We start from the raw sequence: 22,270 nt of genomic DNA on the forward strand, positions 1-22,270 counted from the left end.
AAACACTAAAACTGACAAAAAGGAAAGAGAAGGACCAACGACCACGTACTAAATTAATTTCAAACGAGATAACTGTGTTTTAAAACCTGAGAAGCTGCTGGTGTAAATTTCGATGTCTTCTCCGGAGCAAGCCTGGTTAAACAAGTGCTGAATCCGTAGAATTGGGTTCGAGTGTTTAGGTGAAACACTCACTTCAAACACACGTTCATGTCAACCGTCTTGGTGGTACATTAATGCAAATAGCTCGCGTTAAACATTCAGCATCGATAATACTATGCCCACACTTATAAAGAAATATTAGATCACGTTTTCTACGTGTAGCATCCAATAATTCCATTTGGCAGCATTTGATAATTCTTTCATGTTCATAATAAAAACGACTACCTAACTACTTGTCGTAATAAATTCGTACAAATCTATGTTGAACATCCTCAATTTTTGAAGCGAGCGTCACACCAATATTATTCCAAACCACGGAACAGTATTCCAGTTTCGGGATAACAAGAGATCGAAACACTCCAATAAAACAGTGAGGATCACTAAACCCACGAGTGATTCTTTTGATGAGCCCCAACACTGAGGAACAAGAGTTAACAATATAGTACATGTGTGAATTTTAGCTTACAGTCCTGAGAATTTGATGTCGCGAACTCAACATTTGGTCCGCCAACGATTGAAACGAAAATTGAAATGATTTCAATTTATTTGAACCAAATAAGTATGCGACACCGTATACAGTACAGGACACAATACGAAACCGAAACCCAAACCAAGACCAATGCACAGCACGTACGTTGAATGTACCATTTTTGAGAAAGTTTCAGAATAAGTGTGACCAAATAATGATGACATAGTATCGCAACAATAAAAGTAAGATAATCATTAAGGATGTCAGTGTTTGAGCGTGAATGTGTCCGTACTTCGGTCATCTTTCGAGCTTTTGTGGGGAGTAATGGTACAACGAACTGGTATAATGGGAGATATTAGTGAGTTTTACTGCATCGTACGCATCGTATCACAAACCTGCGCGAATAAGTGTCCCAATAAGATACCGAATTGGTGGTTCTCTTTACGGTGCGACGCAAACGCGAAACTAGTGATTGACTGATTTGTAAAAGAAAACAAATGGAGATGTTAGTCCCGCCGAGCCACTCCGGACTGACTACTCCAGGACGCGTTATTCAGAGAAGGAAGGGAAACTCCACAAATCTATACACTTTGAGACGGAACGAGTTGAGGTTTAGTGCATATGCGTACGATGCACTAAACCTCACTATTGCTCTTCACACAAAATGACCGTAAACTGATTACGTAGTGGTTCGCTGCGGAACGGCATGAGAAGTGCACAATACCGCCCTCTTATTTGCGAGACGTCCTTGCCGAGGGGCCAAACAGAGCCATAATTAGGCCACTACTCTCACTTGCTCCCAAGGCTTGACTACTGTTATCAGAAGGATGAAGGTTGCTGGCCAGCTGCTCTACACGCCAGCGCACATTACATAACGTGCCCTAAGAGGGCGACTGGCATTTCTCCCAGTTATGGCTCTCGGTCTGATTCGATCTCTCATGATGATGATGCTGGGTTGTATTCGTGCTGATCGGTTGCAGGAACGCGTGCTTCGGTTGTTTAGGTGAGAGTTGTGCTCACGATAAACATACTTCTTCGATTGCATAAAAAATGATCAACGAGACTTCTGTGGAGTGTGTGCGCCCGTCTCGCCCAATGTGGGAAAGCGAAAAAAGAAGAAAAAGCGAAAGAAGAACTTTTTACTTTCTTTCAAGAACACCCGGAAAATATCGACCCGCGTCTCACACACCGGTGATTCGCAGGAAACCTACGAGTGTCGAAGCAATGGGCACGTGGAACAGTGTACGTCCGTCCTTGGCACCACGTGGTAGCCAGACTGTGTTTGTGGTTTACGCTAAAATTGTGTAGCTGTAGCATGCAAAAATTTAACGATTTTTCTAGACATTAAGAGGCTTTCAATAAAAAATTAATAGCATTTGAAAAAATATTTTTGTGTTTTGATATATATTTTAAAAAATGTACTGCCAGAGGTAGTTCTGTAAAGCTACGTCGCTTTTAAACGCGTTTGGCACAATGCAAAAAGATGTAGCATTTTTCTTGTGGTTGTCAGGATCGAATTTACCAAAGCAGCAAAGCGTCTTGCCCAAAGATTTGCTGGCAGTATTGGCCAATATTGTACCGACACTGTCCAGCCAGTATTGGGTCAATTAGGGCCAATATGTTGCTTACGTATAATCCATGGACGCTTGCCGTCTTTTCCTTGTCATACAAATTGCAAGCTGGGGGTGGATATGTTTATTAAAAAAAGAAAGGAAATGTCAGCCAGGCAAAGAGCCGGCTTGCTATTACAAAGAAAAAAGGATGGAGAAAAACAAAAAACGAGAAGAAGGAAAAAAGGAAAGAAAGAAAGAAAAGAGTAAGCTGGGGGTTCCCCATACTACTTAGTGCATTAGGTTATCGTCGTCCATGAAAATAACCGAAATAACTCTTGCGCTGTAGCTGCACGGGGGCGCTAAAGAGGTTGTGACACTAAAGTCACTGGATTGGGGAACTTTGACTTTGTCTCAGTGACGTTATGTGACACTTTGCTTTGTGCGGCTCATTACATCATGCACGCGTTATACTGCACGCGAGAGCATTGAAAAAAAGAATTACAAGTGATTTTTTTTCTGCTCGTTGTACTCTGCGAGATACAGACCCTCGAACATTCGTACGCGTGAAGCTCTGGCGTCAGGGGAGCGAAAGCTACGGTCATTCCCATTGGTTCTCGCAAGCACGTGATCTCTCTCGCGCTGCCTCACTGGAGCAGTCGGTATTTCGCGACGCCGATTTTCTTCGCGTCTATTACCCGCTGTGCTTTAAAACTTGGAACGAACTTTCACACAGACGCAAATAAATGTATTTCACATTTACGTGACAAAACTTGTGGCGACGTGTCATAAGACCTTTGCGCTGCAGTTTTCGAAGGATTGATAATCTGGACATTCCGAGATAGCGCAACTTCCATCCTGCATGTCTTATCTGACCAGCGGCATGGGCGAGTGGATGAAGCTCCAAGGTAGCGCTGTAGGATGTGGTGGTGTGGAATCCTACCACCGGCTGTACTATCTGAGGCTTTTCCTGGGTTTTCCGGCAGATATTCTAAATTGCTGTCTGCATAGTTTCCCCTGAAGTCTGCCCATGGCGCATACTGACCCCGTTGTCCCCCACTCCGTCCTGCAGTCCTCTCCCCATCTGACCACGCTGCTCATAGCCACAGTTGCTTCGCAGCACTCACGGAATTTTAAAAAAAAAACGAGCCGGGTTTTCCATCCTCATGTAGGTGATGCAGCTCGTCGACAGGGACAAAGGACACAACTGCATTAGTTGCGTCCTTTGTCTTGGTCGTCCAGTTGCTTCACCTACATGCACACCCCGTTTCCAAACGTTGCTTCCATCCTGTTTCATACGGGCGGCGTGTACCAACATACATATGCATGCAACAACCAGATAATGCTTTGCTGCACTGCAAGGCGAACAAAGAAAGCGAACGCCGCGTTTAGTGCACCTCGAGTACCCGCCCTGGCGGCAGAGGGGGACGTTGTGTGATGTACGAGTGACATCGTTAAAAACTGGATTAGTGTTACACATACACACACGAAATGAACCGACAACCCTTTTCGAACGACGAGTCACTCTGGCAGATATAAATAGGCAGAAGCGAATGACGTACGAGACAAGAAAGTCAATTGCGTGTACAGAGTACAAATATATCTCTTATAGGCGTGGCCATCTGTGTACATTTCTCATTCACTTAAACGAAATTGGGATAACACAGGCGCGAGTATTTCTATTACGAGCACAGTTACGGGCAGCATTACGAGAACGCAACGCTTCTCGCATCCATTTATAGAAGGTAACACCTAATTTCCCAATTAAAGTAACGTGCGATATGACGTTATCGCGGTTCGGAGAAAAACGCTTCATTACGCATTCACCGGGTCTCATTTTCATCGAGCAGGAATAAGGATATGCGGATATACATATAATGCGGTATATATCTAGGCCCAACGCGGGCACAACTCAATTAATTCTCGCAGAGGGGACTTCGAACGGAGCGGTTTCCGTTTTGGAAACTTCCCCGTGGTACGCAACCCTTTCCAGCAGGTGCGTCAGTCTCCTTCTGTGGGAATGGGCCAAGGGAGCATCGAGGGGTAGAGCGGCTACGTTGTGAGTGACCTACAGCGAAAAGAGAAAAGGATTTGTGACCCGGAAATTGGCGCCTAGTGACCCTCCCTTTCGGTCGTGCAATTTCTCCCCTCGTGTCACAGGAGTAGGAAGCCGGTGGAACATGTCTGGTTGGCTGAGGCTTACGTTTGCAATGGAGGGTTGCGCTTGACAGGTCGACATTTTGTGAGCGTTCGAGAGTGGAGCAAAAGGCCATGTCGAATCGACGGCTGAGGTGCGGTAACTGCGCAAGCGGCCGACGCTTCCGCTTTCTAAGAACGTCACGGGGGTTTCCTTTTTTTGTTTTTGTTGTGGGCAGGCACGTGTAGGTGCAAAATATGTAGTGTGCTCGTGCTGGTAGGAGTCTCGTGGGACAGGAAAAAGAGCAAGGTCTGCTCTCAGAGTTATTGGCGACACGGCACGCTTCAGCGGAAGGTATCAGGAGGTGACGGATTGAAGTCACTCGTTGATTGGAGGTCGGCCGATCAGTTATCCGAATGCATCCCGAGTGCGATCCGATGACACAACGAGAAGAATGGGTCAGAAACGTGCTCAGCGGCTATGTGGTGATCCGGCGTAGGCACAGTAGCGTGCGGCTCTAGAACGCGAGGGAACAAATAAAGGAAGGGAAGCTCATGGAAGTAAATTGCGAATCCGTACTTTAGAACCGCTTTTTATTTGCAAAATTTGTTAATTCTTGTGTGTATCGGCGAAAGGCTAAGGTGGTTCAAAGCTCCCTTGCATCAACACAAGTGAAAATAAACTGCGTACAGTTCAGAGTCAGAAACTGTGAAGGTGGTTGTTGAATAGTCCCTTTATTTTATTTTTTAATTCCGCGTTAGCGCCGCGAAGCAACTGTGGCTAGGAGCGGCGTACAGACATGAACAGATGGAGAGAGGACAGCAGGAAGGAGTGGGGAACAAGGGGATTAGTATGCGTCCTGGGCCGACTTCTACTTCCGACTTCTACAATCATTTCGTAGCCACATAAAAGTAACCCATTGCCACGTTAGATACTCTGTCATCTGTAGCCTCCGAATGTTTTACGGGAACTCTGTCTTTGCACGATGTCGAACTTCATTTTTAAAGTACAGTACCCATTTGAGAGAGGGCGGACAGCTGCGGAAAACACTGAGGGTCATAAAGCCGAATGAATTATTTTGAAGTGTCTAAATTATTATTTCTGTTTTGCGAATCCTACTCGGTTTTTCATACTCGCTTCAGCGAAGTAGGTCTCTTCCTCCAGCTTCCTGGATAATTATGAATAAATCATGAAAGTAACGAACAGAGAAGGCAAAAAAGTGGGTATTTCATGACTAAGATGCTTTGCGCCAAAAAGAAAAAAAAGAAAGAACGAGGGGACGACAAAAGAACAAAAATGGAGAAAATGACGATGGGCGAATGGGTGGGAGGAACAACCACAGCTATGTTGGTACAGCGTTTGCATATTTTCCTCGTAGTGCACGCCTAGGGATATTATTTTTTAGATGTTTTTTCATTAAAAATGCGCATATTTTCTTCTTCAGATCTCTGTTTAACTTTTCCGCTACACTGTTCCCCACGACCTTCGCGACGTTGACAGTTTTAAAAAACCGTCGCCAGCACCAACCATCATCCACCTGATTAATCACTCGGATATTGTTAATCGTATTTTTTTCGAATCGTCGACTGACGTCACAGACTCCTACGAGAAATCACCTGATATGCGAGTGTGGAGTAACTTTTCGCTTTTAACTATAGATTTGGCTATATTTGAAGCTGAACTATTAAACTCAATTCAAAATTTAAAAATGCAGATAAGAAACCATGGTTGAACGTCGTGTGTACACAGATCTCTTGCCTTTATTTGTCTTCGCGTCCCCGACTTGTCTAGCGAGTGTCCTTACCCTCTCCTTTATGTTAAATAATATTAAATGGAATTGTAGACTTTTAAGTAATTTCTGATACAGTCTAAAAGCCTCAAGTCGTGAGCCCTCTGCACAGGGGACAGGGTATAGTTTGGATAAACCACGCGACAGAATGTCAGTCCACTCACAGGAAAGCGATAAGGGGGTATTCGTAGACCGCCCTGGATCCACAGAAGAAAACACGTGCGCCACACCTTGAAGTCTTATCCCCTTGTTTGGGAGAGGGACCAATCAGCACGCTCCACGGGCAATAGGGGAGAGGGGAGACTGGGGAGCTGCGCAGAGAGCTGACCTACTTGCGTTGCATATCTCCAACAGAAACGGTCCTTCTTCTGGGTTTTTCGAGACGTCCGTTTTTTTTTCTTGTGTGTGTGTTAGCGCCGCGAAGCAACTGTGGCTATGTGCGGCGTACAGACGTGGACAGGTGGAGAGAGTACAGCAGGAGGAAGTGGGGGACATGGGGGTTAGTCAGTTTGCCTCCTGGGCCAACTTCAGGGGGAACTGTGTCGACATTCGTCTGGAAAGTCTACTGGACACCACGCGGGATTCGAACCCGTGTAACCTCACGATCTCGGCGTAAAAATAGACGTCCGTCAAGAATTATATTTACCCAACGACTGAACACGACAGCAACCCTTCTCCGCACATTAAACGTGACAAGCAGATCCATGACTGCTCTTTCACCGTAAGCTTGCACAGCGCTAACAACCTTCACAAGGAACCATCTTGTTCCTCAGCATCGCATTACGACGATACACAACACTCGCATTCAGACCCAATTAGCCACACACGGGAAAGAACATCAACGTAAAAAAATTTAAAATGTCCGGCTTTTCCGGGGGTATACCTTTCGTCACATCGGGGTATTAAGTGTGTGATTCATGTTGCTGAACGGATGCTAATGTTGTTAGGAGAGTGTTAAACGAGTCCCTCAACTGTGTCCTCTTTCCAAGTCGCCATTGCGATCATTTATCATAGCCTAGACGACCATCGCGTGCCTTAGGCTCTGTTCGAACCAGTTCACGTTTAAAAGTGAAAGTACAGGAGGAGGAAAAGTGCTCTAAGTGGCTACACTGCACCCGTGGGGTAATCGGCACAATACAAAGTACGCATCAATAATATTGTCAGATAGTCGCATTAATAATAGCTGTTGCTGGTGAACCACAATTTGAAGCACGTGAGAAAGCCGGCGCTGTCGTGTTGGGTGTAGAAATTGGGAAGCGAATGGCAAATAGATGACATTACCGAAACCCTGGGAGTTCAGCGAGGCTGAGTAATAAACCACGTGGTTCCTGCTTATAATCCAATGAGCGGGAACTGATGATCCACTGTGCGCGGGATTGGCTCGTGTAAAAGATTGCAGTTGGCAGTGTTGGGTTCTAACTTTCTGGATTTATTTATTTTTTAATGCCGCTGAGGTACGTTCATTACATGTAGGGCAAACCAGTGGGCGCGGTTTTTATGTTGGACTTCAGTGAAGTCCATCCATTGATCTCTGTAAGTTGTGGAAGAATGGCCTGCGTGTATTCGGAAGGATTATGATGGGGGAGCCCTCATGTTGGTCGACATGTAAAACCCTCCCTTGTCTTTGTTGTGGTTCCCGAGCAACGTACATGAGGCGACTAATGCGAGTATAGTATTTCTATTTCATACTCTGGTTTTGCGACCATCATGCAGGTGAACATAACGTGCAGGGCAGGGTATACGAACCATGGTTGCCACTTTCTGCAACTGACAACCACGTAAATAGCCGTGTTGGAAAGGCTTCGAATATGTACATATATCGTCTTTGTCCATCATATGACGGTTCAGATTCTAAATATAGTCAGCTCATGAACAGAAGAATTTTTCTCTACTTATTTTTTTCTTATATACTCCCTTCTACGCCTTCTTATTTTTATTTTTTTCTGCTTGAGAGCTGCTGCGTGAGGCTTCTTTTTTCTATTCTTTTGTTTTGTTTTTAAAACGCTACTTTTCTCCGGCCATTCACTAAATGTTTCGCTTACAGCGTACATGCGTTTTCCAACAACCGTCTGCAAAAGCGGAACACAATGCTCTTCCGAAACAAGGAAGACGCAAAGAGGTGGGAAAACCAGCACGTTCACGAGCACTCTCGACTCCGGAGCGGGGATTTTCCTCCGGAGTCGCGCGCCTGGCTGTGCTGCCCTCGATTTCCCGTTTCATTTGACACAGACGAGTGTTTGCAGAGGACTGTCGATAAATGATCCGCGCATTATTATCGGTCGAGGTAATCGCACCCGATATCTTCGCTGAGGGGGAATAAAATTATCTTTTCCGCGTTTGCGAGTCCGATTAGTGTAATTGGACTAGGTTGCTATAGGGCAGATTACGGGCACGTGTTGCGAGCTGCTCAATTACGCTTAAGCTTAGACAAAAGAACAGGGAAAGGTGACAGAAATGGTAACAGAAACGGAGTCGGTATAATACCGGGAATATAGCCGATAACCGGTAAGAGAAACAGAAACGGATATCGCACACTCGGAGTACGTGAAATAGAAACGGAAACGAATATTATTTCTGGTAATAATTTGCAGAACCCGAGTTATTGTTATCATTTGCCGTATTATTTACATAAAATTACGAAATAAAACTGAATGAGGCGAACTAAAATTAACTGAGGAAGTAAAGCTAGAATAAACTATCAAACTGGAACATATAAGAAAATAGTATGCGAAGGAAGTTGTGACGATTAGAAAAAAATATTTGAACAAGACCTCCGTGCAGCAGTCTGCACTTCATCAGGTTAAATAGTATGCAACTTAAATAGTCGGCAGTAAACAGAGGAATCACGGTTCTTTTCGCTCATGGTGACTCGCAAGTCGTAAGCATGTGCAACATTTGTCAAAACCACATTCAAGTGTTAGCTGGTATTCAAAGAAACTACTACGTACTATATTTTTGAATAGGTGGCCCCTGTTGTGTGATCCCTGGAGAATGTATATGTAGAGGTATTACATTTTGTGACAGTCTCAAAGCCCCTCCCCCCACCCCAAGAAAAAGGAAGGAAGAAAGAAAAAGGGGGGATACAACGAACCCGGGGGAGGAGTGGTACCGGTACCTGGAACGGAATCGTAACGGAAACGAATCCAACGATGGCGGTAACTCAAACAGAAACAATTCTGGACCCGTCACCGGAGGCGGTAACGGAAACCAAAAAAGATTCCGTTACCTTTCCCTGCATTCACGTTTTCGGTACAGTTTCTGGCTAAAGTGCCGGTACACACTTAAAAGCTATATTTATTTTATTTCGTACTATAAATCAACCTCGCGATGTTCGTATTATATGTATCGCAAGCCTCGTGATGTTTTTGCGTTCGGTGCCGAGTTAAATTTATTCAATTATTGCAGCAAATCTAATTCGTAATTGTTAGTTAATTTAATAATACGATATAATTAATTAAATAAATAAAATTCAAAACCATAAATTGTTACTTCTACGCCCAAGACGTCGCGGACCCCTCCACCGGTGAGTCCCTTCCTTTTTATTTGATCTTTCCTTTTCCTTCTGTTTTGTGAGCCGTCAACTGTATATTCACCACTACATTATGTAAGTTCAACGGTGCACCCCGCAAAAATCCTCGCGTCACATCCCTTTGCTACAGAGGAAAACGAAGGGAAGTATTCGGGAAACATTTCCGCAAGAGTCATGGTGCCGCAGCAAAGAAACTCCTTGCTGCGAAACGCGACACCCGCCACAACACGCTGTTTTTCTTTTCTTGTTCCCCTTGTGGGCAAATCAGTTCGTTCCCATGACGCGGTCGAACTCGCGTGACTTTTGTGATACACGACACTTTCACATCAAAGTGCAAAGCGACGATACTGCACTGTTACCAGCAAAGTGAGCATTGTTACCCCCTCGTATGCCTCATGCACTGTGTGACATGCGGGAATGCACGTATCGCGCTACTGCAACTCATCATCTCTACGTGTCAGTGGTATAGTTTCCGGTGTTGTTTGTTTGTTTTGATTGGGGTTGTTTTTAAGGGCGAGGGCAATAATATGTTCAGCGCCATATGTGGCCAAGCAAAAGACAGAAAGAGAGAATAGAATATATGAATTCGTGAATACCGTGCATTCATTGGTTCCATTTGCTAACATTAATGAGTTTTACTTTCTGAGTTTCTTCATTTACCTTTTACTAAGGGCGAGAGGAGGCTATGGCACAGGAGTAGCAAAGTTTACATAATGCCTTGCCAACACGTACCTGAGCTTGGAGGAAGAGACAAAGATGATTTACGTTCTGTTCATTTGTCTTTTCTCTCAAGCTCTGGACATGTTTCCCAATGTCAAGTATGCAGCAGCTGGCTTGCATATTACTTTTATTTTCCACTTTACATGATCAAATGATCAAATTTTCTTAGGACTTCTGAAGCAGCCCATCAAGCAATCAGTCGTATAAAGTAAATAAACGCAAATAAAGTAAAAATCGCACGGCCACCTTCGCACACTGTTATCATCACTTTTAGCTTCATGTTTCAACGCCGAACGCAAGGAAAAAGCAAGCAAAGAAGTGAAAATACAAAATACAAATGAGCCAAACTCAATACATGGTAATCTCACCGTACACTGTTCGGCGTGTGATGTCAAGAAATATGAATTGTTTTAAATAGGATTAACCTTGTGTAGAAATTATGCAGCAAAATTAAGCGTAGTTTTGCCGCATTATTACAGCTCGTGTAGTTTCTAAGTCTGCGTGTTAGAACATATCGAGTTATAAGATTCAAGCCGACAATAATTTTTTCAAATTAACGGCCAAAACCCCCAATATAATACGCTCACGAAACGCCGCTATCCCGCGAATATAACTTACCAGAATAGCATAGGAGCAGATGACAGCAACGAGACGTCGTTTCAGCCGACCACAGCATCCCATTCTGCTTCTGCATACCACATTAAACCACTCCGACGCGCAGATGAGAAAAAAAACTCCTTTCAAAAGAAACCTTGAATCCGGTTCTTCCTTACGCACCACACCACATGGCCCACGGAAGATCAGGAGACACCACAAAAGATCACACGGGGGAAGAAGATGCGACTGCAGCAGAAGGAGCGCGACCGAGCACTGAGAGCAGAGAGAAGCTTTCCTCCAGCGGGTGCCTTCCGGACGGGCCTGGCGAGGGGAGACCTCCTTCTTGCCAGCGAGGAATTCTTGGTTGCATACTCCCACTACAAAGCCGCATCAACCCTACGCACGCTTGGGAGCGGTCTTTTTTTTTTTTTTTCGTGTTGGCGCCGCGAAGCAACTGTGGCGATGAGCGGAATATAGATGTCGGCAGATGGAGAGCGGACAACAGGAATGAGTGGGGGCACGGGGGGTTAGTATGCCACCTGGGCCGACTGTGCCGACATCCGTCTTGAAAGTCTTCTGGAAAACCCAGGGAAAACCTCAGATGGTATAGCCGATGGTAGGATATACCTCACCTTGACCTAACCACCTGCAGTGATAGAACGAGTAATGCAAAATGCATGTGAAGAACACACTAGAAGGAACATGATGGACTAGTTGCATATGGTCGAGTAGATAAAAGCATCTGCTCGCCAGCAGGGTCGTGTTGAAGACTAGGAGATGGTGGGTTCGAATCCTACCACTGGCTGTGCTGCCTGAGGCTTTCCCTGGGTTTCCCCGCAGACTGTCCAGACGAATGTCGGCACGCTTCCCTCGAAGTTGGCCCAGGACGCTCACTAACTCCTCCCCCTGTCTCCCACTCCTTCGTCGGTCCTGTCATCTCTCCACCTGTTCACGTCTTTACGCCGCTCATAACCACAGTTGCTTCGCGGCGCTAACACGGAATAAAAAAGAAAACTTCATGAAAAGTAATTGAAGCAAACAGACTAACACAGCACAGGCCTAAGAACAAATATTTGAGAATGTGAGGAGAGTGTGTTCGGGTCCTTTTTGTTGAATGAGTCCCCATTGGCAAGCCGTCGATTACACAATAGAGTAGAGGCATGCGCAACCTGGGAGGTACCCGGGTTCGAATCCCGGTGCCGGCTGTGCTGTCTGGGGCTTTTCCTGGGTTTTCCTCCTCAGACGCTTTCAGACATATGTTGGCACAGTTCCCTTAAAAGTCGGCCCAGGACGCACATTCCCCCAGGGCGTCAGTCGTGACGTTGCCCACATGCGTGAGGCCGACAACGGCAAGCCCTTTCACCATCACCACCACCAGAGGCGTGCGCACTTGTCCAAGAAATGCGTGGTGAGATCGATTCCCGCAGCTGTCTCGCTTTTGGGACGACTGCCATATATCAATATTTCATAGCAAAATAAATCACCGCATTCAAAGTCCCTCTTCTACCACGGCACCATGGCACATGGCCATCAAACCATGCCACAAAGTCGCTGGCGTCCGTGACAGGCCGGTTTGGCTACGCTCAGAGATGCCATCCACAACAGGAGAAAGGAATGGTTGTCGAATCGTTAGACTGGCAGCATATTCCCCGCACTCCAAACGCAGGTGCTACCAATGCTTCATCCTGATCTGGCCTGAACGGGCTAAACTGCACTAATTTAAATCTGATTTTCAAATGCATGGATTTAGATATCAGGTGCTGGATTTTTACCGCCTGCTGAAGCACCAGTGACGCTATGAGGCTGACCTCTGCTGTGAATAACCAGCTTCAGCACCTCACCGATTAGTCAATAACTGAGACAACAGTGCGTTACACAATTTTAATGCCCTGTCATAGCTATAGGGTTCCAAACTTGTTCCAAAAATAATAACAATAATAGGCGCCGGGAATGAAGCTATTCAGATGGCTAAACATTCATGGTAATAGGCTCCGAAGGTGGCCTCTTGAGCAGTGTTTCTTCAATGGCTGCGAAGAATCTGTGTGTAAAAGGTAGCGGTGAAATAGCTTCATTAAGCCACCTTCATATAGGGGTACCTTCAGCAACTCCGCGGTGTCCGTTAAACTGAAAGTACATGTATCGAGACATTATTTACGGGGGCCCCTCGACGCGTTACGGTTAGTGGCCGGTTGACTTTGCTCCGTCTCTGGACGATCGTGCCCAGGAAGGGCGGACAAATGGCTTCGCTGCGGCGAATGGTCAGGTGACTCGTCTTCGGGACCACCAGACGGTGCTGTCTCTTTGGCAAGGGAAACGCCACCTACAGGAATAGCTCTTGCCTGAGAATTATTACTGACTTGTTTCTTCCCTTTTGTCTTCTTCCTCTCATGCTTGAGTGTCTGTAACTTATGGGACAGCTCTGCCGTGAGTACCTCCATTTCTTCTATGACTATGGACTCAATGGACTTCTTGTCGTGCGTATCGGAAGGATGACCCGCTGTCGCTGATGTTGCATCGAAAGGTTTTGAGGCGGCTGTGCTTTGCGGTCTTCCATCTTTGACGGCTTCTGTGTCTTTTGGAATTGATTGTCTTCTAGGCTGGTCCGTCGTAGAAGCCTGGATTGCTTGTCTTCTAGGCTGGTCCGTCGTAGAAGCCTGGATTGCTTGTCTTCTAGGCTGATCCGTCGTAGAAGCCTGGGTTGCTTGTCTTAAAGGCCCCTGTTTTTCTGCTTCCACGCCTTCTACAGAAGCGTCAAGCACTTGATATTCCCTGGTTGGTTCAGCCACTGGCTTCTTAATGGTTACGCCTGTCTCGGAGTCAATGGTCTTGGAAGGCAGCTTGATGTTATCTTGTGCCGCCTTAGTGGGAACATCAGGCTGAGCAGCTGGAGCCTCGTTCCGCGAGTCAGGCTCGATAGCTTTGGTATCGATCGCATGCTTGGTAGAGGGTACTGCTTTCTCGATTATTAGCGAAACGTCAACTGTTCGTTTTGACGCTGTGCTCTTCAAAGCTGGCGTACCTGGATGAGGCCAAGGCTGCGGCAGCTGTTGTGAGACAGGCTGTGGAACAGGCGTGGTAAAATCACGAGCAACAGGCTGTACTAAAGGCTTAAATTGAGACAGTGCCATGTTCTGCTGCTGTGCTTGCCCAATCTTCTCCATCATCATACTTTTGTTAGCAAGCAGTTGTGCATTTTCGTCCCACATAGGGGGCACCATTGTCCACGGCGAAATTGGCTGTCCAGGTTTCGTTAGCGGTGATTGAATCATCTGCGCCATCTTGCCCTTCCCATGCTGCATGACATCTCTCTTGACGGGTTTTGCCTGTGGTGAAACCTCGGGTCGCGGGCTTCGTCTCTCCTCTTTGGCTACAACCGCTAACGGCTTCCCTTTTCTCTTCCCGTTTGTTTTGTCTTCTGAGGGAGGCACTGCTTTCTTTCTATCCTCTTTCTTTGGCGTTTTTTTCTTTTCTTCCTTTTGCGGTGTTTCAGACGATACAGATTCCTTCGAAGACACGTCTTCGGATGATTTTGAAGAGGTCAACGAGGTCCCGCTGGCCGATGATATGGACTTACAGCGCCGTCTCATTCGTGCGAGTGACCTCCTCCTCCTTCTGGGCGAAGTCGAATCGACTGAGCCTTTGGATTCCCTGCGCAGCGTAGGACCAGCAACGGTGATGTCCGTTTGCATAGCTGAAGTCATACATTCATCAGCACCGACGTCGATTTGCACGCTTCGGCGTCGGAGAGGATGAGGTTTATCTGTCTCTTGAGTCTTCTGTTCTTTAGGGGTACCTTCGACAGGTTTTGCCAAAGAGCTATCTTTCAGCTTTGTTTCGTCAGCCTTCTTCTCTGATGATTCCTCTGCCTTTTTCTCCGGTGGCTTCGACTCTACTGGTTGTGACAACATCAGTTCTGTTTGTTTACTTTTCCTTCTGGACTTCCTCGGTTTCTCTTTTGATTCGTCTGACTTTTTTTCTGCAGATGCGTCTGTAGGTTTAGATGGCAGATTTTCGGTCTTGTCTATCTCTTGGCCTTTCTTCTTGGACTTTCCAAGTTTTTCCTTCGAGCCTCCTTTGGTTGGTTGCTGTTCGGAACTTTCTCCTTTCTCCTTTGACACGTCTTTGTCTTTAGATATTTTTGCAGATTGTGATTCCGTAGTCAATGATTCGAGGGTGCTCATAGCGCTGCTCTCGCCAGCACTCTTTCTCTTTCTGGAAACCGACGCCCTTCGTTTGCGCCTAGGCCTGGCTTTTCCTTTGCCTTTAAGGTCGTCTTCGCTTACATCTCTGGTTGATTTCGACGCTTTGACGGCATCGCCCTTCGTGGAGTCTTTCCTTCGTCCCCTGATCGCGCCCGATGTTTCGGTTTCTTCAATGGTGGAAGCTTCTGACAACTCGGTGCGATGCTTCCCCTTTGACATCTTTCGCTTCGATGCCGGTTTCTGCTTGGCACCTTCAGGATGCTCAGCACCAGTCGTTTTTTGTTTTTCTTCTTTCGTCTCCCGTTTGAACTCTGAGGAGAGCTTCTCCTCGTCTTCCAATACTTCCTTTTTGCCTTTCTCTTCCGATGCACGCCTCCTTGACGGCTTCTTAACGCACGGTTCCTCTGGCTCAACCCGATGCCTTGGCAGTTTAACAGCTTGCTCAGCCAGTACCCCTTCATGTCGCATGGAAGGTTTAAGTTCCTTGATTGAGCTCGCTCCTTCATCGGTCGAACGCGCCCGAACTGATGACGCAGCTGACGCAAGGGATTCTTGCGACCCTTTGTAGACAATTCGTATGTTCACTGTTATCTCACTGTCACTCTTGGAAACTTCTGGGCCGTGACTTCCCACTACTTTCGGAACGAAATCCCTCTCATAACCTGGCGGGTGCATTCGACTGGACCCCGTTGCAGGTAGTGAGGGCTGACCAATCACTTCTTGGAAGGCCTCCAGACGAGCCGTGTGTGCCAACTGCGATGGACTTTTGTCCAAATCTGCGGTCGCCACGCTGGTGGCGCGGATTCGTTCAACTCGAGGCCGCTGTAACGCGTAAGACTGAACAGGTAGATATTCCTCGGGTCCTTCAGCTGCTTTCCTTGATGAAGAGCTTCTCTGCGTTACGCAGGATGCAATATACGTCATTGGAGCCTCGTCGGAGTGCTTGATGTCTGTGATGCTGGCCGCTCTCATCATCCGAGCAGATTTCCTTCGATCGCGAGCTTCAACATATATAACGTCTTCACTCTCTTCTGACGACACTCTCCTTGAGTTGGAGTGCAATAACGGGCAACCTACATTACCGGGGAGTTGCATCGCTTCACAGCTTTCCTTATTGGACATTGCACTAGCAAGATTAGTGAACATCTGGATACCGTCTTGTATTTTCATAAGACTCCAAGACAACGTGTCGCTTGCCGAATCGTCCATAGCGCGCAGAGGGGGAGGATCCTGCTGACTTGGGGAGACAGTAAGACTTCCACAACGAGAGCAAAGCTCATGGAACGGATGGTCGTGACCTGGTCTTAACGACCGGTCGTAGATATTACGGATCTTCAACGGTGAAGAATCGGGGTATGTTACGGGAGAGCCGCAGGTCCTACAATATCGTGTCACCCTGGAAGAACAGGCAATTGCAGTGTCCGACACGCTTCGTACGGCTTGGCAAATGCGGTGCACAGTTTCCGCTTGTTCTCTCGCAACAGGAACTGCCGAACATTCCGGACATGCAGCGGGACGTGCACGAGAAGTGTCGGTTTGCTTCGGTCGACTCTTCTTGGGGATCCGGAGCAACATAGATGTTACTGTGGTGTCGTCCTCCCCGGGCGGTGCAAGAGCAATCACAGGTTTCATCTTGGACGTGGCTAGTGCCTTGTTGACTTTCCTGGAAGCCATGTCGTGCAACGGCCACAGAATATCACGACGAATGTCACAGTGAATGTCTCGCTTTTGTGCTGGTGTCTTACTGAGCACGCGCAGGCTTCTTTTTCCGTTCCAACATGATATGAGCTCGTGCTGTGTTTCAGCCCATGGTACAGTGCTGGACAAAAGTTTACGGAACACGCTCCGGCGCATTCCTTCCTCAGAGTGAGATCCTAGCAGGACATACAGACATGTGCTTAGGTAACCCAGTCACCTGTTTCTAGGTCCGTACGGTACCATTCACCTTCTTTTTATGTCTTTCCGGGAAATGAGCCATAAGTATCTGGCTTGCTACTCGACTAGACAAAAAAAAAAAAAAAAAAAAAACGATCGTTACACGTTGAAATTCATGTCACACATTGTAAGGCCCTGGCGATGAAACTCCTCATTCATCTCACAATGAAGTTGTTGTTGTTACTCTCGTCCAAGAATATGAGAAGGAATTTTGCGGCCTTGAAATTTGGCGCCGAGGATTTCCTTCAGAAGCGCGACTCTGTTAATCTTGAATAGGCTTTCTTGTATAGATTCGGTTTCCTCTCTTGAAATATTTAGAGCAGTAAATGAGTACGTGCTCTATAGTGCGTTGTGCGTGGTAGGGTGCATCTACTGCCAGCCTAATTTTGAATTCATGTGCCTTGGTGAAGGAGGTTCCCACGCGGAATCCGGGAATGCTGATGGATGGCGGCTTTCCTTTCATGAATTTATGTCCCGTGTATTTCCTATCGCCATCGAGACCCTGAAGGCGATGGTCTCTCCACCGTGGGTTCTTCAGCAGTTGTTGAATCTGTCCATGCAGCTGCAATGTCCTTAGCCAGTGCTCTGGCATCTGCTTTAGCACACGTTTGGGTATTCAGAACATCCGGAGTGAATGCGCCTACTTCACCTACTTTATCGTTAGTAGGCGTTTTGCGATGATTGGGTATCGATAGGATGGCGACTTTATTTAATGTCTTGATTCCTGCACCTGTCTGTACATATGAAATAGTTCACTTTTTAAATTTTCATTGGATTATTGCTGGCTTGAATTGCTCAGCCTATACAAGTGGGTGCTTCCCGCCCGTGTATTGAGGAGCCGGTTGATATGCCGTGACCGAGTCTATCTTTTAGCATTTCCCGGCTCTCTGGGTTGAAGACAGCAAATGTCAACCCCAACATTACGTTACTGAACTGTACGATACTGAACTCGCGGATTATCAAGACAGAAAAAGAAGTAATATGCACAACTTACGTACTACTTAATGCAGTCGTTCTCCAATCACATTTTATTTAGGCGTATAGTAGGTGCCTTGCTTGTGACTAAACGTTTGCGGGACGCGGACACAAGAAAATAAGTGAAAAAGTGCACCGGTGACGCTCCGCACAGATGGGGCTTAGGACCGCTCAGGTAATACTACACGTAATACTTAAAGTTTCGTACTATAATACAAGGAAAAATGCATTGAGAGAATGAGTGTTATAATACAAATACAAGAATTACAGCAACAAAAGTATAATAACGCAAAGTATTACTATTACTGCCCACCCCTGTCATGCACTTCCATAACGACGGTTATGACACACTTCCAAGTCGAACCTCCCGCCACACCATTTCTATGAACCACACCAAGCATCGCCAGAACGCACAATAAAGGGTGGAAATACCCTATTTTTTCAATTGTCTGTCTCCATTCTTCCATAACCCACCGACACAACAAATATATCTATACCCTCCACCCCAACAACTGCTTGTTTCTTTCACGCGAAATCCTAAGTCCACTGCTGTAGTCGAGACAGAAGCGCATCGTCATCGTGTGTTCCTTTCGTAAGCTTCCCATCCAGAAGGGAGGTCGGTCAGTCGACCGCGCCCTCGCTGTCACCCACTTCCTCGAGCTACACAAGCGAAGCAATCGACCACTTATGGATGCCACATGTGCATCCATGCAGCTGAGCTCCTTCAGGAAGCGGTGTTACGTAGGCGGCTGCAATGGATCCGCGCATTATGTGTCACTTCAACTTCGTCAAATGCGTGATGTGCTCCAAGTTTATGGGAGCGAGAAGGCACGCACACCTTCGGGGGAAGAGTAGTACTCGTACCACATAGGCATGAAGAGTTCCATTAAAAGAGCGTGGAAGGCACCTCGAACACATTCTTTTGCCGCATGATACGGACATATACCATCTGCAGGAACTGTCGCGCAATATACTTTTGTTCGGAAGTGCTCATTTCCTGAGCAAATTGAGCTTACACAACAGCGTACGCGCGGCGGCAGCGAACTCTCCCAGCTCCTTCTGGCTGTGTTGTGACGTCAGATTATCCGAGTATTTTTATTGGTTGCCGAGGATCGTCTGCTGCAGTGAGGGAGCAAAGCGACCGGCCGGCTGCTCAGCGTCGGACGCGGAACGCGCAGCGCCAAATACAACCGCAAACGGAAAGAAAGAAGAAAACAGAGTGCGCGCTTCACTACTGGACGGATGACGTGACGTCACATACTGGTAGCTGAAGGAAGAAGCTTTACTGAACCGCGAGATCGAAAGCTCTCTTGCGCACCAGGATTGCGCGCGGCACTGGTATACTTCGTGCGAATACGTACGTGTGCCATCAGGGCTTGTAATCCTTTGTAATTTCTACTCCTCGATCCTCACACTCTCTCTTCTTCTTTTTTTTTTTTTTGTGCTTTTCTTTTTAGTTTTGAAATCATTCGTGCAGTGCCATACGGATAGTTTCGACCATACACAACACTTGAAGGGGACACAACCACTAGTGATGAATCACGTTTGTGCGTACCAAGTGAGCCATTTGCACAGGAATACGTCAAGTGCAATCCGTGCCGTTGCCTAAACAGCATACTGTGGGCACCAGCGGAACCGTTGGATTACTTACTTTTCACTGTATTTAGGAATATCGAAGGATCATGAGCTGTGTTAATTACTTCCTTCAGAGTCCTTCCTAACACAGTTTCAGTCCTTCTGGTTGTCTGTTGCACATAGCTTTTCTTTTTGCGCCCTGTAAGGTGCAGGCCATGGGCATTTGCAAACCACTGGCATTTTGTGCGTGGTATTGTAAATATTGGTCCTAATCCTGCTCAAACCAAAAACAAGCGAATGTACAAGCTTCCATTGATCTTTGTCCTTTTCCGCAGTATATCATGGTGAACAAATGTGAAGCAATTGTGTTGTGCTGTATTATTAGACCCACTGCTTCAACATCTTGAACACAAGGTAGCAAAGAGTTGCAGCGAGAGCTCTGAGAGGCCACAACAGCCGCGGGAACACTGAAGTGCTGCACACGTCATCCCAATTGACAAGCTCAATTATTTCCGCAGAAGGCTACACAGTGGCAGACACTGAGATGCTGGGAAATTGTACAATAAGTTAACACTAATGGAACAGTGCCGCGGTCTTTGCTCTTCAGTTACTCAGGCTGTTCTATTGAGAAATTCACTGCGCGATCGAGTCCAAGGTGTATACAGTCGGCCACCGTTCATCCAACACTGGTCGTTTCCAGCGAAAATTTCCGGCCAGCGAGGGATCCAGATCAACAAAACGTGAGGGCAGAGAAGCCAAGACATGCCATCAGGCTTCTGGTTGTTCGGAAGCTGCTCGTCGTCAAGGCATCTATTATTCTGGGCTCCTTGAACTTGCCCGTGGCATTTGCCTGACCACCATTATTCCTTTGTCCAAAAATTGCCGAAGCAGTTCTTCAATGCCGCATTTCAGAGTTGATGGCTTTCAGTGATGGAACCTAAGAGAATTTTTTCGTCCCCTGATTGAAGGTTCAGAGTCATCATGCTGATTCATACTGCACAACGGTAGAGTCGCCCAGAGATTTCGAGTTCAGTTTTTGCATTAGGGAGCGTAGCTCAGCAAGGTCTTTGACTGGGTTTTCACCGGGGTTTTCAACGGTCAGTCTATCCGATGCGAATAGTCAACCCAAGTGTTGTGTTCTCGTTCTTGGTCCTGCACACTGCAGTCGCTTTCCACGCTAATTTCGATCCCCTCAACGCTTCCGCTGACACGAAGTCCGCATGGCCAAAAACCAATATAGGTTATACAACGCATCTCTCACCTCCAAAGCGGATAAGTGAAGAAGATTGCTGGGTATTTTCAGCGGAAAGTTCCTCGAAATTTTCCTCCGAACCCGGGAAAGTGAACCCCCGATAAAGTACGGCAAATTTCACTGACTGGAATCCGTCCATGTGGTTCCCCTTCCGGATGGCGCGCAGGATCCGGATCCGGAAGTCCGTGTAAGCGGGGGGTCCACCGTACCATGTATATTGTCGTGCAATAATATTGGTGCCCGCGTCGTGCATATATACGCTTTCTAATCTCCTTTTCTTCCTTTTTCAGACTTGTAATGCCCTGAAGGTAGCCCAAATAAATAAGCAAATTTGCGTACGCATTGCCGTCTACCCGGGATTTGGGACGGCTTAGTCACAGGCGTGTAAGAGGGTCACTTGAAAGGCGATCCCTCCGTGCAAGGCCACTTAATTCTAGGGTGGGAAGCGTCCCAGCGCGATTTGCTCCTTATACGCGGGTCAATTTACGCTGTCGCAGCGCAAGTAACGATTAGGAGTTGCAGTACAAAATCAGTATTAAGTTCACGCGCTGTGCATTACTCATGGAGTCATGGTCAGAAAGCAATGGGCGAGGGGAGAACGCTCAGCAAGATTTTTCTTCCAATTAATTTTTTTATCGTAAGATGTATATTGCGAAGGGGTGGTATTTCCGAGTGTTTCCATGCCTCCGGTATCTATGATAGAGAAGAACAAGAGAATTGCCAAATGCCTGGTTAAAAGTTTTTGAGCATCATTTAGGATGTACTATTTCAATCCAATTGTTGATCATGTGAACAGAGAATATACCGTCTTCTGAATCCGTGGCTGAGTACGACTAAAAGTCGTATACGATCCCTGCCTGTTGAATGTATATCAAGTTTGCGAGCGCGTTAGAGTATGTACAGTCCCTGCTTGACAGGACATCCTCGGCATCTGGTTCCTTGCTTGAACCTGCGTTCTGGTTCCCTGGGCTTATTGCATAGCGCGATCAGAAGTACCTCGCTCGAAATCCTGCCTCAACTGTCAAGCTGTCAACCAGGTGTCACCAGGCAATATTTTTCGCTCTGCGGTGCGTTCGTTCTAGCGGTGCAATCGAATTTACAAAAAACAATCTTATAAATCAGCCGCAGACACCCAACACGATTCTGACGGATTGGACGGATTTTCTTCGCAGCTCACGCGACGTTTATACATGCTTGAGATGTGCCGCTGTACGTCACTACACGTACTGTAGTCAGGTGATAGGAGGAGCATACGTCACCACGTCCTCTCTTTCTGCGATGCGCTCTTTCCACGAGGAGAAGAATTTTTCAAAGGTGCGCGGAACAAAGCCCTCGCTCTGTAAGTCACCTGTAGAACGAATTATTTAATACATTATTTATT

The 22,270-nt window shown here is 46.6% G+C and overlaps 2 protein-coding genes across 2 annotated transcripts in view; both read right to left on the bottom strand.

Annotated features, from left to right (window-relative positions):
- The window catches only part of LOC135401055 (NADPH oxidase 4-like), a 53,715-nt gene extending 42,516 nt beyond the window's left edge, over positions 1-11,199 (bottom strand). Inside the window, exon 1 of the mRNA XM_064633191.1 lies at positions 10,972-11,199. Within this exon, the coding sequence (XP_064489261.1) occupies positions 10,972-11,034 (63 nt within the window). The 5' untranslated portion in view covers positions 11,035-11,199. The remainder of the gene's footprint in view (positions 1-10,971) is intronic.
- Positions 11,200-12,817: 1,618 nt separating this feature from the next.
- On the bottom strand, positions 12,818-16,898 carry LOC135399854 (titin-like). The gene has a single exon (XM_064631593.1). It carries the CDS (start codon positions 16,824-16,826, stop codon positions 13,098-13,100), a length of 3,729 nt encoding a protein of 1,242 aa, XP_064487663.1. The 5' UTR covers positions 16,827-16,898; the 3' UTR covers positions 12,818-13,097.
- Between the last annotated feature and the right edge of the window lie 5,372 nt (positions 16,899-22,270).

Source organism: Ornithodoros turicata, chromosome 7, assembly GCF_037126465.1.
Source record: "Ornithodoros turicata isolate Travis chromosome 7, ASM3712646v1, whole genome shotgun sequence".
NCBI lineage: Eukaryota > Metazoa > Arthropoda > Arachnida > Ixodida > Argasidae > Ornithodoros > Ornithodoros turicata.